The following is a 19,223-nucleotide window of genomic DNA, read 5'->3' as shown; positions in this document are numbered from 1 at the left end:
GAATAAGTTGATTACATTAAGGCCCTTAAACAAATGCAATTATAATGCTCTCTTAGAATAAAGGCATTTAATTAATGTCTTGTAATTAGTTATGGTTACATGGTTCTATGGCGTGTAATCAAATCAAATGTTACAATTTTCCATGTTTTATAAACTGGTGGAGATACAGTCATGTCCTCCGTAGTGCTGTATTGAGTTTTATTTTCAGGGCTAAGAAAGGCTCCAATAAAAAGATCAGGGGGGCAGGGCCGGACCGCCATGCTGACCGGTCGCATGGCGGAAGGGCTCCTGAGAAATCCGACCTCTAACCCATAATAAGCAGTCATCCACACTCGCAAACAGCAAGAAACTACTCACACAGCAGTGGGAAGGGTAGCGGACCCCGAGATCGGGAGTTTCGGATCCCCCCACGGGAAGCACGGGACTTCGGAGGCCGCGGCCTACTCTAGGGGGAGCAGGGTGGACGCCCGCTGCCCTGTCTCCCTACTATACTGCCCCACGCTGGAATGTTGAATGTCTGCCAGCTCCTGTCCCCCCCCCCCCCCCCCCCCCCCCCCCCCCCCCCCCGGCCCAGGGGGTCAACCCGGTCCACACTGGGGCGCACTCAAGCCGACCTACAAGCTGACTAAAGGGCGCTGGACACGCAAGGCCCACAGCCCAAGATGGCGGCGGCTCAGAGAACCTACCTAACCGCTCCTGCGATATGGAGCCACAACAGCTGTCTGAACAAAGGTACAGCGACCACAACGGACCCAGGACAAAGGGAAAGCTGCAGCCTCTCAGCATGGCACTTGGGTGGGAGCAACACACCTACCTGCAAACCACTCCGGTGGAGAGCACACACATGGCAACGCAGACCTAGAGCACAGCGGAGGCCCAAGGGACAGTACCTGACAGCACTGGATGGCAGTACAGCTACCGTGGTCCAAGAACACATGGGCGCCCGGGACCGGTGCGGCCCTCACCTGCGGAGCAGCGGACCCCTGATCTCAGGAGGTGACAGTCAGCCAACTATAGGCATCGGTTAAACTACCCCTCCTAAGTATGCTCCCTGACAGAAATGTCACCCAATGGTAATGTTGCTGGACTTGTTGGTCTCTACCTTTAGCCCTCAGCCCTTAGCAGCCACACAATTGATACAACCAGTCCGGGACTGCAACAACTCTCAATGGACATTGTGCTCCCATTTTTCATTTTGACTGCACTCTCATATTCACTACAATAGATTAATAAACCAGTCGCATTAATTTAGCACGATACCCACTGCACACAACCGACTAAAACCATGCCTAGCAATTATTCCTGTATGAAAACAAACTATATACACATAATCTGCAAACAAGTACCCAGTGGCTCCCACACTTAAGAGTTAATCGTTGTACAAACACACACACTAATCCTCTGCTAACACACATATATCTTATAAGCTAACTAAAAGCTGAAACAAGTTGTTACTACTAGTGTTTGACTACCATAAATTAGCATGACCTTTCTTACTAAACACACTTGCTTATCACCTGGCATTAATAGCACCAGCTGGTTAACGTATAGAACAGAGCAGCTCATGAAACAGTTTACGCAAAGCTTTATCGTGTATCTTGCATACTCATGCTAAAAAGTCGCTACAATGCCTATAAGCACACTAAATATACAAGCAAGTCTTTAAGCATGTTGTTACACCTACTTAAAAATTGTGCATGTCTTTCTCACTGCCCTATTACATGTAAACTATGTATTGCGAATCTACTGTCATTGGCTGTTGGGGCATGACAAAAATGTGTATATTTCTCTGCACTACAAAATAAAGAATTAAAAAAAATTAAAAAATTAAAAAGATCAGGATTTTGGAGACACATTTAAATAATATATACGTTTTATCAAATATCTGAATTATATATTGTTTCGAGTATTTAGTGGATATAAATGTGATAGTATATCAAACTTTTTAATTTAATATATTTGTCCTTAGATTGCTATGGTAGTGTATATGTAGAGGCTACTTATAACCATGGGTTCATTTCCTGGTAAATGAATGATAAGGGACTTCCCTTGCAGTATAACTTAATTGACGGAAGAATTTAGCCTATACTCAAGTTACAGTGGGTTGTGAGAAAAATGAGGACGACTAAAGCAATTCAAATTCGGAGTCTTAGAAAGCCATCAGGAAAAAGGACCATAAAGTTATATAGACCCTACCAATTCCCCAATTAGATACATCTCCGCAGCAACAGCACCAAAACACATTTTCAAAACAAATAACGTAATAACGTAGCACGATTTTGTGTTAAAGACTTCTGCTTACAGATAATTTTATGAACTGATTCTATGTGTATTAATTAGAAATAGTGAGTGATGCAAGTCTAGAGTAATCTTTTCTCTTTACTTTCTGATTAAGGAATATGGGTGGGTTGTAACGTTGTGATGCCTGAATCATGCTGCATTGCCCTATAGAAGCACTGTATTAATTGGTTATTAGTGATCTTTTAAACATGAAATGGCAGCCATAGTGAGGAACAAACCTGGATTTAGCATTTTGCTAGTGGTCAGCAATGCATTGGAGGTATCTCTGAACCAGAGGGAGATAAAAGCATCTGAACCTTCAGCTCTAGAATAGGCTATGTTTTTGTGAGTTCAAGTACACTGTTAGATATATAGGGTAGTGCATGAGTGTGTTCATCGGTTGTGTAGTGTGCATATACATTCAGAAGGGATCACAGGTTCGGAACCCTTACGCATCTGTGAAATGAGCAGTTATAAAGGATTCTGAAGTAGGAGCGCTGTGTTCGTGCAATTGCAGAGGATTCTGGGATGGGAGCCTTACTGTATTGGTCGTTCTGACACCTCTGCAGGATCTGTAAGCTCCTTTGGTGGACGGGGTGCTGCAGAAAGCTAAAGCTAGAAAGGCCTTTGTGAGCTGAGCCGGGGGTGCCCGGTGTACAGGGTGAGCCCGAGCCTTAAGAGCAAACACACAGGAAGAGAGAAGACAGATAGATTAACCAGAGAGGGCAGAGTAACCAACTACCAGCAAAGATAGAGAAAGACTACCCCACACATATATCTACTGATCAAAGGAATACGACACATATAAAGGAAGACATATAACCTTTTTGCCAAAAGAAGCCAGTTTCATAGAGAATTGAGAGCACTGGAAAATCACAATGCAGTAGTTTTTCTTATATAAAGCAGATACCAGGCATTTCTCAGCCGTGGGCAGATGCTTACTGCGATACTTGCATCTGCTATTCAATTATTCACTATAAGTGCCCCAGCTGTCTTTCCACAATAATTACTCCAGACACACTCCCAGTAAAAGCCAAACCCTTTCATAAACAGAACTGTATGGATCATATTCCCACCCATCTCTCTAGAACAGATATTTTAAAATGATCATAGACCCTCAGCAACACTTTTATAATTTCATAGTGCCTCTTACCCGTTTTCTTGCCCCCACTGTTTCTCCCACTCTGTCTAAATGCCCACATTGCTCTGAAGACTGCTCTGAGCAATGCCCAGCGGAACGCAGCCACTGGACTGATGGCAATCATCCCCCTGATAAAGGCATTTCTGCTGCTTCTGAGTAAGGCAACAATGTCTGGACGCATGTGATCTGTGTTTTTCTCCCGAAAATCCTACAGAGGAAAAAAGATCAGTTTAAAACAAACCAGAAGAGAGCGTTTTTTTTTTTTAAAATTCACAATATAAAGATAACATTTTTTAAATGTATTTTGATTAATATAATTAATATTACATTGAAAAAGCATATTCAGGAAATGCAAATTAACGTCATCAACTGGACATAATTTAGAACAAACCACAAAAAACAAGACACTTTCAAGTTCCAATCACCTTTTTTAAAAATTAGGAGGCTCTCAGTGGAGATTTTAAAGTTAATGCTTCTCGTCATTGCTTTAATTCTATTCTCACCACATCATTTGTCTGCCTCCACTTAATACCATTCAGGACCATTCACCATTGGCAAATTCCAAGCAACTTCTCCTATTCAAATATCTCACTCTGAACAAATTGATTAAAAAAAATGATCTGTGATAATTGTGTCAAATCTCTTATGTTGTCTTATAAGCATGTCTCACCTTGACCCCATATTTGACCTTGCCGGCATAGTGTTGGATAATGAAGGCTGGCTCCATTACAGCTGGGAACTCTATGTACGGATTACCATCATGGTGGCGTTTAAACTTCTCAAGCAGAGTCTGGTGAGTGGCCTGTGGGAAACTAGACAGAACGAATGGAAGTAAAAGAAGGACGAGAAGAGGACAGGAAATAAAAATGTTACCACTTGGCGGAGGAACCACTTCTAGAAGGAAAAGAACGGATGAAGGACTTTAGACTAAACAACTATGAAAGAAAAAAAACAGACACAAAAGAAAAATGAATAGGCAGGTGCCAAGTAGTGATAGGTTGGGGGCAGCGGTTTTCTTCCTTACTTGCTCTCTTCGTCCAGAAGCTGGATCAAACCTGTTGGTCTCTTACTGATCAGATTAATGCAGCCTTCGTTATTAGAATAGTTGATGTTACTCCAGCTGATTCCTTCTGATCGATACAGCTCCTATAAGAATGGACAAGACAAATTATTAGCGGATGACAATGTTGTGTGTATATATATATATATATATATATATATATATATATATATATATATATATATATATATATATATATATATATATATATATATATATATATATATATATATATAAAAAACAGATACAATTCGTATCTTGTAATACCTTTTATTTTTTATTGGACTAACAGAATTTTTTAATGACAAGCTTTTGGGATAACCTCCCTTTCTCAAGTCTGAAGCATTTCTGAGCAAGACGACACATGTGATTACATTACAGTCGTGATAGTAATTGTCCTTTCTAGCGTCTATCTTAAAAAGTGGAGAGTATATAAAACATTTGTATTACCCTTAAGACTTCCTAATATAAGTATGTCTATGGACTGTATCTATTTGTCTTGTGTGGGAGACCAATAGGTATTTTTCCATGCAGCAAACATAAAATGTTATTTCAGGTTTGTTAGATAAAATTAAACAAAAATTGTCACAAACACCTGATCTCTAAGGTGTCTACATTCTATTATGTTTTGTGATCAGATAGATCTCTTAAAGGGCATTCTAAACAACAAACACTCCATCTGTGCATTGTGGCTGGGCTGCAAGATCCTCTTTGTGCCATCCCTCAGTTTTTTATCAAATAGTTTGAGAGGTGTTTGACAAAATCAGGGCTTTCCCCAACACTCCATTTACACTTATGCATCACATGAATTAGCGCTGCCTAACAGGCTGGGATAACCCTCCCATAGTTTCATCAGCCTATCACAGCCCTCCAGGTTGGCTGGCATTGTCATTGATAATGTTTATGTGTAAATTCTACATGATCAAGTTGGCTGAAAAGGGGTAAGGTTTGTCAGAGCTGTTTGACAAAGAAATGTGGGACAGTGACCACAGACTCTAGGCAGCAAGACCATTACAACAAGCTGCTGTGGTTATGTTGCTAATAGTGCCCCTTTAAAGGAACACTACAGTCACCGAAATTACTTTAGCTAAATAAAGCAGTTTTAGTGTATAGATCATTCTTCTGCAATTCCACTGCTCAATTCACTGTCATTTAGGAGTTAAATCACTTTGTTTCTGTTTATGCAGCCCTAGCCACACGTCCCCTGGCTATGATTGACAGAGCCTGCATGAAAAAAAAACTGGTTTCAATTTCAAACTGATGTAATTTACCTTAAATAATTGTATCTCAATCTCTAAATTGAACTTTAATCACATACAGGAGGCTCTTGCAGGGTCTAGCAAGCTATTAACATAGCAGGGGATAAGAAAATCTTAATTAAACAGAACTTGCAATAAAGAAAGCCTAAACTTCCTTTACAGGAAGTGTTTATGGAAGGCTGTGCAAGTCACATGCAGGAAGGTGTGACTAGGGTTCATAAACAAAGGGATTTAACTCCTAAATGGCAGAGGATTGAGCAGTGAGGCTGCAGGGGCATGTTCTATACACCAAAACTGCTTCATTAAGCTAAAGTTGTTCAGGTGACTATAGTGTCCCTTTAACCCCTTAAGGACACATGACATGTGTGACATGTCATGATTCCCTTTTATTCCAGAAGTTTGGTCCTTAAGGGGTTAAGTACATGACATAAAAGGCATGGAAATAGACTAATCACAGGCACCTAATACAGTGACAGACACATACAGGTAATAAAACAAATAATGTCGGTTTACAGAAACAAACAAGGGTGCACACAACAGAAAGCCAAAGTAACTGAACTGGAAGCATAGTTAACTTTGAGAATTTTTCTATGTTGGCCTTAAATTTGAAGTTCCTTACCTGCTCCAGCTGGAAAAGGTGCTGGTTAAAATAATGCTGCAGCCGTTCATTAGCATAGTTTATACAGAACTGTTCAAAACTGTTACTTCCGTAATCCTCAAACCCGAAGATATCCAGAACCCCAATAGAGAGAGTCTGGGAAATAAAAATAAATGATTAGCACTTCTTTCCTTTGCATCGTGATTTGTTGGGTGAAGCGGTGACAGACATCAGTCATAACAATAGGAAATAATAGAACAGCAATGCCAGAGGAGAATGCGAACACTCTACTATCACTTAAGTTTTAAAGAATATATATCAAGATGTGACATTTTTTCCCCCTCTCAACTTCATCAAACCTATTGGTTTTTAATTTAACACATATGTTTCATATCTTCTTTCAAAGCTCCAAACTACACCATCACCCGTTCCACCATATGAGTTTCTTACTCTTCTCCTTGTCGATGCACTATCCACAAAACTATTCTATACCCCATTTCAAGTAAATACTTCCTCTCACTGATTGTTTTTAATCAATCAATTTATTACTCCTTTACATCATTCATCCTAACCCCCCTCGCAGCGCTGGTTTCTGTGCTGCCATCCCGTCTCTGGCTGAGAACATTGAGATTGATAATCTCAGTTAATCCAATGCTCTCCTATGGGAAAGCATTGGGAGGTTAGTTCGCATGAGTGGCAAAATGCCTCTCTGTGCCAATCAGATGGCCCTCAATTAGACTATGTGATTGAAACTGAGCTATTCTGCCCTGCTATTTTGTCAGAATCACCTCTAGTGGCTGTTTGATTGACAGCTACTAGAGGTATCTAAATCCTGCAATGAAAACACTGCTGTTCTACAGAATAGTAATTTTTTTTCCCTTGACCGGATAAAACTTTGGGGGACATAACACCCTGACGACTTCATTAAGATGCCTATAGTGTCCTTTTTATTTCCCTGATTGAATCTACAGAAGCATGCTACCCACAAAGATAATTGTTGTTGTTTTTTTAGCCACCTCTAAACTTTCTCCAATTCCATCGCTCTCAACATTAAACTACTACTCCTATTTATGAGATTTTTAAACGCTAGAACGCCTTCAGTCAGGTGACTTTCCTCCAGAGTATTCCTCCTTTCACCATAATAATAAATCTTGCAGCATGTCTCTTCAAACGTCTCACCTGACTTGAATCCTCTAACGCTTTGCTGTTGATGTTGAGCAAAGCATGATTGATACGGAAGACGATCCAATCAAACAGAGCACTGTAAAGAGACTTCGCCAATGAATCTCTGACGGTGATGGCCTGGGGCATTAAGAAAAATTGTGAGTGCATTTAATATAAGCAATATAATTCTTAAATGGCATGCTACATACAGAAACTGCTACAATAAGTAGACGTCTGTCCACAGGAAGTGTCACAGCACATAGCGCCTTTCATATCAAGACAAATACTTGTTCAGAAAGGTTGCCATATTGTACAGAACCTCTAGCAAGCATGCAACAAGTTTAATGCTTTGAGGACCAATGACTATTCATGCCTTCATTACAGAGTGTTTCTTGTGCCAGTTTACAATGCCCGGCTTTCTTAGCAACGGCAGCACTCCACATCCTTACCAGGCATAAATGAGTGGTACATTCTACTTTGATATGGGATCTTTAGAGTCCAGGTACAGATTAAAATGATGGAGTCATAAGCACTTAAAGGAATAAGGAAGCATCCCCTATTCACAATCTAGAACAGGGGATGTTTTTTTTTTTTTGTTTTTTTTTTTTAATCTTTTGACCCCAAACCCTTCCTCACTTCTGGCAGGCGATATGGCAGGATGAGCTTTTCTCCAACAGTAACAGTCTTCCTGGTAATCAATGCATCCAGGAGCATCTCTTCCCGCACCTGAAATACAGAACCACAATCAGGCACAGAGACAGTGTAATCACAGTAAGTGTTTAGACACAGCGCAGTTCAACATCTCACTTCGGCAAACTAAGCAGATCACTGGACAACCAACGTATCACATCACAAGAGCAGCTGATTCAGGGCACTAAATTTCCAAATCCGGTCATGGTCACAAGCTAAAATGCTGGTTACTTTCCATGTAATGAAATAATGCGGAGACAACATTGGTTTCTTGGCCATGAGTAATTCTTTTGTGCTGGTAATAAAGACACTTGGGATTAAGATTTTACCCAAAATATATTGGTCATGTTATGAGTCAGTGTATTTGCCCTCATACAAAATTGTATCCAGGTGACGCTGAGCAATTTCCTAGTCAGTACCAGGCAGGTTCGTTTAACACACGGACTAGAAAAAAATTATTATTATTTATATTCAGACTTTTTCCACTGCTCAATTAAACAAGTTCAGATTATGTTCACAGTACAAACATTTAACTAGTGATAGACAAGCGATTCATAGATATTTCTTGTGTTCTTAACCTTTTTAGGTTTGATAATAATCCATTGCATACGTATAATTCTGTCTTTATTCCAAGTTGTGGTTGCCTGTAATAAGTGGCTGGTATTTTTAATCTGTACTTGGTGTTCTTGTTTGGCGGCTGTGCAGTGTTGATGCTCCATTTTAGGAGTACCCTTTGTGCTTTACCTATTTATACAAGTCATTTAGTACTGCTGTATCTGGCAAGATATAATGGGCATTCTAAGTAACAAACACTTCAGCTATCTGATCTATGTTCCCCCATACAGTACGGGAACGGTTTGACAATCTCATGGCTCATTTAGATCATCTCCTCCTCAGACACAATAATAAGAGTTGAAACTTCTGCATTAACAATATGCATTCCTTCAATCCAGACTGACCAGCCCACAGTACTCTCAATTTATCACTGCGGTCTAGGCTCAGCTGTAGTGGTTATGGTGCTTACAGTGTCCCTATAAGTTAACTTAATAATTGGAAAAAAATAATAATATGGTGTTTTGCCTTCTCTTATGCGAGTTCAAGTTGGTGGTTTTATATAGCAAGTCCAAATAAATGCTGATGTTTTTAGACATTTCTACTCCAATTACACTGTATAAATTATGCTGTTCCTTGACAAGACTGCTGGGAATTTATTTTCAACGACTGTTTGTAATGAACATCCTACCCTTCTCTCATCTGCAGATCTTCAGAGCTCTGGAACAGTTATAGGAGTTGGGCATTCCATGCCATAGTATGGGTTCTAAAGGTCAGACTGTTAGAACGATGTAGACCATGATTGGTGCGTGTTAATAGTGCTCGAGTTAGGCTTTCTGAAAATATCCCGCTACGGTACTCCAATAGCACTGGCTACATCACATGTAACCAAAAGGGGGGTGGCGACTAGTCACTAAGTCAGTGCAGGCTCAGCCTGACACAAGCAGGATGCCAGGTACAGCAACACAAGTCAGAGAACAGCAAAAAACAGAACACAATGGAGCTGCTGTATAGGTAGATGGTGCGTGAAAAAGGGAGCTCAATGCATGAATTCAGGGAGAGGCAGGGACAAACAGAGCCATGCCATAAGGGGATGAGGGAAGTGTGATTAAACAAGGGAAAGGGGATGGATTATTCATGATCAAAATAGTCCTGCACTGACTGGATGGCCCTGTGAGGGAGAGAATTGAAATGAAAAAGACAAGCTGTACATGTATCATATAGGATGCACATATTTGTAGTGCAGTGTACAATTATTGCAACGTAAGAGACCTAACAGACTGGCATGAATAAATGCCTGACAAGTCACACCATGCATAAATAAGAAGCCTTTGGTTAGTCGGAGGAGGGTTTATTGCTATAATCCAACATTCTAATTAATAAATGTATTTGTGAATTGGTTTCATCTCCTTCCTGTACTCTCCCATGCAAAGCATAAGCCGTCATTCCCGGTAAATAGACATTTCATTACCTTCAGTAGTTCAGACACTATGCTCAGAGCTTCTGGGTTTGAAATGTCAATGTATTCATCTCGATAAGTCTTCCTTTTATACTGGATGTTTCCAAGGTGGAGGATCGCAGACAGGAGAGAGACGATCCTGACAGAGAACATACAGAGCGTTAGTGAGGAAAGAAAGAGCCAAGGATTACCTGGTACCTGGAAGTGGTGGGCGGTAATATTACATACAGTAATGGGGGGCATAGCATCTGTTACCGTGCTTGGCGGTAACAGCACCTTCAGTAAATTCAAGTCTGGAAAGAGTCATTAAGCATGTACACAGGTTTATAAACTAAAGAGAGAATTCAAATTCAGTTTTACTTTTCAGGTCAAAGTAGCTGAACGTGAAACATTCTCTCAGTCAGCTATGCTTTCAGTTTGGCTACTATAGCCTTAAATTTGAAATTCACTTTGAATTCTCATTTGAGTAAATAACCCTGTCAAAAATAAACATACAAAAACACACACATTTTAGCGAAATTGTTTTAAGGAGGCAAATCTGAAATTGGAATATGTAGTAAGCTTGGGTTAGTGGTAAACAGGAAAGGGAAATTTAGTTTTAAAAAAAAAATCTATTATATTAGTCTACAATATTGCAATTCATTTGTCAATTCAATTTGTCCCTTCATATGGACAAACAACAAAAACTAATTTGTTATATACTGTACAACCCCATTCATCTTGAAATGCTATATATTTATTTACACTTCTGTGCATTCCTGGGTCTCAGTATCACAATAGAGTATTTAAAGTCACATGCAGATTGTGCCCAACAAAAAGTACAAAATGGTAAAAAAAAACAACTAAATGAGCCACCAGACATGTTGCTAAAATTATGCCTGAAAATTAAAGTCCCTTGATGCATATGCAAGACCCTGACTGTTCCAGTAAATATTAGCTTTTGGTGCCAACAGTAACATTCACTACCTGAGTGGTATGTGACTCATGTAACAACAGATATCTACAACTTTATGGAACTAATTGATGTTATCTCAGCAATTTATCATTTTACTAACGTAAAGTGGCATTAATGAGAACGTGAGATAAGATTAGTGAACATGATCAAACGTGAATCATTATACCAGGAAAAATCACTGGGAAAAGAAAACTAGAATTCACTCAGTGCGGTTAAACATAAAATGACATTACACTGTTAAATATAAAACCCTTAAACTGATAAACAGGTTTTATGGGAAGGAATAAAGTACAAGAGAGAACTGTAGGGTTCCGAACTAAAGAGAATTGTGAACAACTGACAAAAGAAATGCAAACAGATGAGGCAGGAAAAATAACCAAGAATTTTGTTCAGTGTGGTTTCTTTGGCGTTCAGTTTGTAATTCCCAAACTCCCGGGTTAGAACCCCAATCAGTTTGTGCTTCAAGGTCACAGTTTAACTAAGGGTTAACTAGGCCAGTAGTCAACAGCAGTCAGGATACAGCCTCCCGACCAGCACAATAGCGAGTAATTCAGTAACTACACATACAATATGTAACAATCAATACAAATAAAACAAAATTAAAAGTACACAGAAACTGGGCAGGTTAGAAAAGGCTAAAGGATTTGTATCTGCTAACAAAACAAAAATGTCTCTTTGTTTCCATTACTTGTGTAGGAAAGAATAGAAAAGAAAAAAAAATTATAAAAAAATCATCTTGCATATTAGGCCTTACACTCTGCATACTCACTGCTTTCTCGTTGCTGCCAGGAAGCCAACCATTTCCATAGCCAGCTGCAGACGCTCAAAATCATGTCGGAGATCCTCGCCTTCCCCTCCTAGGGAGTCCTACAAAACAAAATACAAGCCAACAGTTTAGCAACAGCACTACTACATGCACAAAACACAGACACAGCACTCCTATACGCTCACAACAACAACATAGCACTGCTACATCCACACAACACCGACACAGCAATGCTACATGCACGCAACACCGACACAGCACTCCTAAAAGCTCACAACAACACTATAGCACTGCTACATTCACACAACACAGACACAGCAATGCTACATGCACGCAACACAGAAACATCATTGCTACATGCACGCAACACCTATGCAGCACTGCTATATGCATGCAGCACCAATACAACACTCCTATATGCAAGCAACACCAATACAGCACTGTTATATGCACGCAACACCAATACAGCACTCCTACATGCACGCAACACTGACACGGTACTTCTACATTCACACATCACTAATACAGCACTCCTACATCCACACAACACTAATACAGCACTCCTACATCCACACAACACTAATACAGCACTCCTACATCCACACAACACTAATACAGCACTCCTACATCCACACAACACTAATACAGCACTCCTACATCCACACAACACTAATACAGCACTCCTACGTGCATGCAACACCAATACAGCATTGCTATGGTACTGCTACATGCACCCAATACCAATACAGCACTGCTACAGGCACCCAATACCAATACAGCACTGCTACATGCACCCAATACCAATACAACACTGCTACATGCACCCAACACCAATACTGCGCTATGTGCATACAACCCCAATAAAGTACTGCTATGTGCACGCAATACCACTAAAGCATTCCTAAAATTGCACTACTACATGTTAACATTACGAATAATGCATCAATCACAACAGCAGTACAATGTGAATAAATACTGAAATGCCAACAGCATTGCTACAGACACACACACACAATACAGAAATTCCAACAGCATTGCTACAGACACACACACAATACAGAAATTCCAACAGCATTGCTACAGACACACACACAATACAGAAATTCCAACAGCATTGCTACAGACACACACACACAATACAGAAATTCCAACAGCATTGCTACAGGCACACACAATACAGAAATTCCAACAGCATTGCATCAGACACACACACACACACAATACAGAAATTCCAACAGCATTGCATCAGACACACACACACACACACACAATACAGAAATTCCAACAGCATTGCTGCAGACACACACACACACACACACACACAATACAGAAATTCCAACAGCATTGCTACAGACACACACACACACACACACACTACAGAAATTCCAACAGCATTGCTACAGACACACACACACACACACACAATACAGAAATTCCAACAGCATTGCTACACACACACACACAATACAGAAATTCCAACAGCATTGCTACAGACACACACACACACAATACAGAAATTCCAACAGCATTGCTACAGACATACACACACAATACAGAAATTCCAACAGCATTGCTACAGACATACACACACAATACAGAAATTCCAACAGCATTGCTACAGACACACACACACACAATACAGAAATTCCAACAGCATTGCTACAGACACACACACACACACAATACAGAAATTCCAACCGCATTGCTACAGACACACGCACACACACAATACAGAAATTCCAACAGCATTGCTACAGACACACACACAATACAGAAATTCCAACAGCATTGCTACAGACACACGCACACACACAATACAGAAATTCCAACAGCATTGCTACAGACACACGCACACACACAATACAGAAATTCCAACAGCATTGCTACAGAAACACGCACACACACAAACACACACACAATACAGAAATTCCAACATGCTATGTGCATAAAATAAAAATTTGAAAAAAAGCAAACTATACAAGAGCAAGGCAACAGCAAAGAGAAAAAGGCTGTCAAATGCCCATGAGGTAAGAATAAGAAATTATTTCAGAGAGATGGGTATTCTTTTAAATGATGTAAAGCACAACGTTGAAGTTAATTGTTTTATGTCCATCTCTGTTTTAGTATGCCAATTATGGTCAATAAATTATAAATTGCCAGTTTTTGCAACGACAAGTTTTTCCATGTCAGCCTGGTGTCCCGAACCACATAGCTGTTCAACTTTCTTTAATATATTCAAGCTCCTTTCCCTCCTACACCACCCCTTGTCTGACTTTATTTTTCTTTCCCTGATTCAATCTATTGAAAGATTTACATTTTATGTGTATACATGATATTGTTTCCCTGATTCCCTCTATTGAAAAGTTTTATATGAATATCCCTTCTATGTTGTATCAGTTTCCTCTTTATAATGCAAAACTGTTTAATGGAAAAGCAAATCATAAACTCTAAAAATAAACACACTCTGCAACAAAAGAAATACTAGATACACTATGCAAACAATACAGACATATAAATACATACACATCTGTCAACATTACACACATACATGTGAGATAAAGAGATACAAGGATAGGGAGAGGCAAACAGAGTGAAAAAAAATATAGAAACACAAAAATCTATTTATGAAAAGAGCAGCACTATACACACAATAACATGAAAAGCAATTACAGCAACACAAACACTGTCTTGTGACACTTACCGTTTCATCTTCACCATCATATTCTCCCCAGCCCTGTCTGTGGAGTTTCCGTATCTTCTGAAAAATAGAACCAAAAATATATTTTTTGGAAACATAATTATCATGATTTGTTTGTTATACAGCCTGTTCTGCCATCATCTCTTCCACCATGCATCGTTCTCTAGTGCCATTCTCTAATTTCTGAATTCTATCAACTTCGAACACGGACCCTCTTCAAAAACACTGCTTCCCCTTCTAGTCTAGAGCACTATGGGCATATTCACTAAACTGGGAAAAAGGAATAGACATGGGAGCTGCAAATGAACGATCAAAAGTCACATTATTATTATTATTATTATTGGCATTTATATAGCGTCAACTTATTCCGCAACGCTTTGCTATTTCATAAAAGGGGGAAATGTAACAATAAATGAGACAATTACAAAATGTTACAGGAACAATAGGATGATGAGGATCCTGCTTAAAGAAGCTTACACATTACTTACATTTTCCAACTAAGCTATTTTGGATTGTACTTTCAAACTGCCCCTCTAGTTTCCGCACTTTCCAGGATACGCGAATAACCCCGTGGTACCGATCCCTTTCCTATTTGAACTTTACCCCAGTGTACATCCGCAATCTCCCCTTCTAATTTCACAAAGTCACCTTCTACCCTTCAGCGACCCCTGCTAATTGTGAGCTTTGCCTATCTTCCCATCTCCACTCAACACTCCGTTCCTACCTGGCCCAAGTAATGGTAATTCTCTGGATGCTGTAGGTGAAATTCTGTCTTTTCCTCCTCACTCGCCCCAGCCAGGAGATAGTAGAAGACATGGTAATTCCTGCAGAGTATTGTGCATATAAATCATATAATTTGTTTAGCTTTAAAAAAAAAACAAAAAAACAAGGGCACTTCATGTAGCTCCCTTAATCTCTGAGTCCCAGAGGTCTGCCTAATGCATTGCTTTGTGGAGCATTGGGTCCACCACTAGCCCTCAAAAGGTTAAAAGAAAATCATAATTCTTTACTGGAAAATAGAGATAACAGAATGGTATAGTGGCGGGACGCCAATAACATGAGTCAGACCTTAACCTTATGCATTTTGCTATTATAAGCTCTAATAGGAGCATGTAGCAAACATACACCAACTTTTAAATACTTGAAGCACACAGGCTTTCAGGTAACTATGGAGTGGCCTTATCCCAAAATGTTACTCAAGTGTTTCATAATAGGAATTGGTTTAAAAAGAATTGGATTCCAAGTAAAAATGACAAAGATCAAATTACCTATAACATAACTAAAAACCACTGAGACACAGAAAAACACCAGTAACAGTCAAACCTATAAGAACTCACAAACGGACTAGCACAGTGTAGAAAGCACAATTAGTTCTAATGAAATTGGGTTAACAATAAAGTAAACCCAATTCCTTCTGATGGGGGAATACATTGACATGTAAATCTTAAGATTGGAATCGTTTCTATAGGGATCAGCAAATAAAGATCTTGACTTAATATTTTGGGATAAGCTTTTGGAATGATCACAATCAGTTATATATATATATATATATATATATATATATATACATACATACAAATAAAAAATAAAATAAACTTTTTAAAATATTTATTTACAAAAGTCACAAATAAAGTCTATGGGAATATTTGTAGAAAAGCAGCATGTGATCATTTGTAAAGCTTATCCAACCAAATTAAAATCGAGGCCATGATCATGGTCGACGGTCTATGAATGACCAATATTGCGGCATAGGGAAACCTATATATTCAGGGAATATAAAAACATGGGTTAAATCTTCACGATCAGGATTGGTCTAACCCCTATACCCCAGTACATTTATGCGGAGGGTGAAATAATATCATAATCCAGTTAAACTACTTATTTTATTGCTTCAATGTTCAGTGCACAGTAAACATTAAGGGAACCACGCTCACACCAAAATATAGTTTTACATTCAGAGCACTAGTCTACTGAGAAAGCATGGACCAGAGGCATTCCCAGAGGGTACCCAAGGTCAAGAAGTGCAAAACAATCAGGTAACGGAATAAAGTCTATGGAATTCTGAAGCAAGCATGAGCACGCTGAAGCAGGCTGAAGGCCACAGATGACAATTGATGGACAGTACTATCCTGGTTTCAAGTCTGCAGTAGAATGTCTTGTATTATTGAAACCAATGCCGGATATTTTTTTCCCATTATTCCTTTAACCTCTAGAGTGCAAGTGTAACTAGCAACATACTGGGAAGTATTTTTATTTTAAAATAAGGCAAGATTAGCCAGTCTGGATTTTAACCCAAATTAGAGGAAAAGTCCAGATTTAATCCCCATTTTTAAGTGGGAACACGAGTTCCAGCTGGAACTCTTCAGGAGCATCCACTAAAATGTGTGTCCTAGATCTGATAGATATCTACTCTGGAGGTCTGACTGTGCAAAGGCACCACATGCCTCAACATGCAACTGCTTGGGGTTTGCTCGTCTTGTGGATCATAGAGTATATTGTTATTTTTTTAATTTTCAAAATGCAATAAAATCTTCTTTAAAATAATGTATGCACAGGTGAGGGGGACTACAAAGAAATTTGACAAAATTTGGTGCCCCTGGATAGATAGCACTGTAAGCGATTAATACGGACGGGACTGTTTGAGGCAACCGGACGTCACTAGGGGACCTCTGAGTTAGTCAGTTCTCTAGGCGGCCTCGATGCGACCTACGGGGCGAAGAACTACTTACCCCTGTATGAGATAGTGGTGCGCGGGCATCGTGCCCCCCATGAGGCTTCTTTACGGGGCTTCACTCCTCGGGTACCCCCCCTCTTCTCCTCCCCCCCCCCCTTTTTATTCTCTTCTCTAAGGCCTCGACATCTCGGGGCACTACCTCTCCTCTTTCTCTCTTCTCCTATTTCTTAGTTTTTATTTTTACGTAATGGAACTGTTTTTGAGTGACGCTAATGCTGTGGGAAAGGTAGTATGCTGGTGTGCTAAACTCTATAGAGCTGCTTTTTTCCTCAATTTTGTGATGGAGGTGCGGACGTTCTTATTCATCGGTTATATGATTACTGTTTTATATACTAATAAAAAATACCAGGCGGAACATCCAAGCTCCTATGGAGCTTTTGATCTACGTGGTGAACGGGAGATAGGCATGCTTATAGTGGTACATGACAGGGAGACCTGGAAGTTCACGCTAGTTCACTCCTCTTGCTGTTATTACATGTAATTGTCTCGGTATACTCGCTTGATGTTTAAGTTTTCTGTATTAATGTACATGTATCGCTTGTGATGTCTTGCACTGGCATAAATAAAGAATTTAAAAAAAAAAATGTATGCAAAGAAATGAAATAAATATATATATTTTTAAATTATTATAATACAGCTACCCATTAAACGTCTTCTAGCTGTTATTATTATTATTTATGTAGCGCCAACAAATTCCGTAGCGCTGTACAATGGGTGGACTAACAGACACATAATTGAGATCAGACCACTGGACGTACAGGAACAGAGGGGGTTGAGGGCCCTGCTCAATGAGCTTACATGCTAGAGGGAGTGGGGAATAGTGACACAAAGGGTTAAAGTAGGGGGATTAAATAGTTTGTTAGAGAAGGGTTTATTGAGTGCTTGGTAGGTCATTTTTGACAGTTGCAGGAAAGGAGTCATGGGGTGGGGGATGAGAAGCCTGCTGACAGTTTAATTGATACGCTTTAATGAAGAAGGGAGTTTTCAAAGATTTTTTGAAGCAGTGGAGGCTGGGTGAAAGTCTGATTGAGGAGGGAAGGGAGTTCCACAGAATAGGTGCAGCCCTAGAGAAGTCTTGAAGGCGAGCATCAGAGGTGGGGATCCGGGCAGAGGATAGGCGTAGGTCTGAGCGCAGGGGTCTCGACGGGACATACTTGTGTATGAGGGAGGATAGGTATGTTGGAGCAGCATTATGTATGGATTTGTAAGCAAGCGCCAGAATTTTGAATTGGGCCCTATATTTAACTGGAAGCCAATGCAGGGACTGAGAGCGTGGAGGCGTGGGAGGAGCGACCGGACAGGAAAATAAGCCTCGCAGCCGCATTCATTATAGATTGCAGCGGTGCAAGCTGGGAACCTGTAAGAACGGTGAGAAGGGGATTGCAGTAGAGAGAACAACAGCATGAACCAGTATCTTAGCCGCGTCCGGCGTTAGATATGGGCGGATGCGCGCTATGTTCTTGAGTTGGAAGCGACAGGATTTGACTATCGATTGGACATGGGGAGTAAAAGAGAGGTCAGAATCGAAAAGAACCCCTAGGCAGCGAGCCTGCGAGGTAGAAGTGATAGTAGCGCCATTGACTTGGATGGAGACAGACACAGGAGTAGCAGCACTTGATCTGCAGATCTCTGTAGAAAGAGCAGAGAGCTCTTCCCTGACCAATAAATGGATTACCTACATTAGCAGCAGCTCATTTTGAACCTGGGGGTCATAAATTATCCTCAAAACCCATTCATCAGATCAGGTGAATGGAACTGATGAAGAATCTCATTGCTACACTGCGATCATCAGTTTGCACAAAGCAGCAATAAATTTTTTCCCCAAGCCAGAGGTTAAACAAGGGTGGGGTGCACCCCAATAGCATGT

The 19,223-nt window shown here is 40.0% G+C and overlaps 1 protein-coding gene across 6 annotated transcripts in view; it reads right to left on the bottom strand.

The window, feature by feature from the left end:
- Positions 1-19,223, bottom strand: part of MYO9A (myosin IXA) — a 126,024-nt gene that overhangs the window by 59,883 nt on the left and 46,918 nt on the right. For 5 of the 6 annotated variants that reach the window (XM_063449381.1, XM_063449386.1, XM_063449384.1 and 2 more), the window contains exons 5-15: positions 15,347-15,446; positions 14,626-14,682; positions 11,928-12,025; positions 10,216-10,342; positions 8,139-8,228; positions 7,518-7,640; positions 6,360-6,494; positions 4,446-4,567; positions 4,092-4,233; positions 3,434-3,629; positions 2,822-2,953 (exon numbers count right to left, since the gene is read on the bottom strand). In XM_063449381.1, the coding sequence (XP_063305451.1) occupies positions 2,822-2,953; positions 3,434-3,629; positions 4,092-4,233; positions 4,446-4,567; positions 6,360-6,494; positions 7,518-7,640; positions 8,139-8,228; positions 10,216-10,342; positions 11,928-12,025; positions 14,626-14,682; positions 15,347-15,446 (1,322 nt within the window). The remainder of the gene's footprint in view (positions 1-2,821; positions 2,954-3,433; positions 3,630-4,091; positions 4,234-4,445; positions 4,568-6,359; positions 6,495-7,517; positions 7,641-8,138; positions 8,229-10,215; positions 10,343-11,927; positions 12,026-14,625; positions 14,683-15,346; positions 15,447-19,223) is intronic. The other variant, XM_063449385.1, reaches the window with a different exon arrangement.

This window comes from Pelobates fuscus, chromosome 3, assembly GCF_036172605.1.
Source record: "Pelobates fuscus isolate aPelFus1 chromosome 3, aPelFus1.pri, whole genome shotgun sequence".
Taxonomy (NCBI): Eukaryota; Metazoa; Chordata; class Amphibia; order Anura; family Pelobatidae; genus Pelobates; species Pelobates fuscus.
The sequence above is the reverse complement of the archived record's forward strand: the minus strand, read 5'-3'. Positions and strand labels throughout refer to the sequence as shown.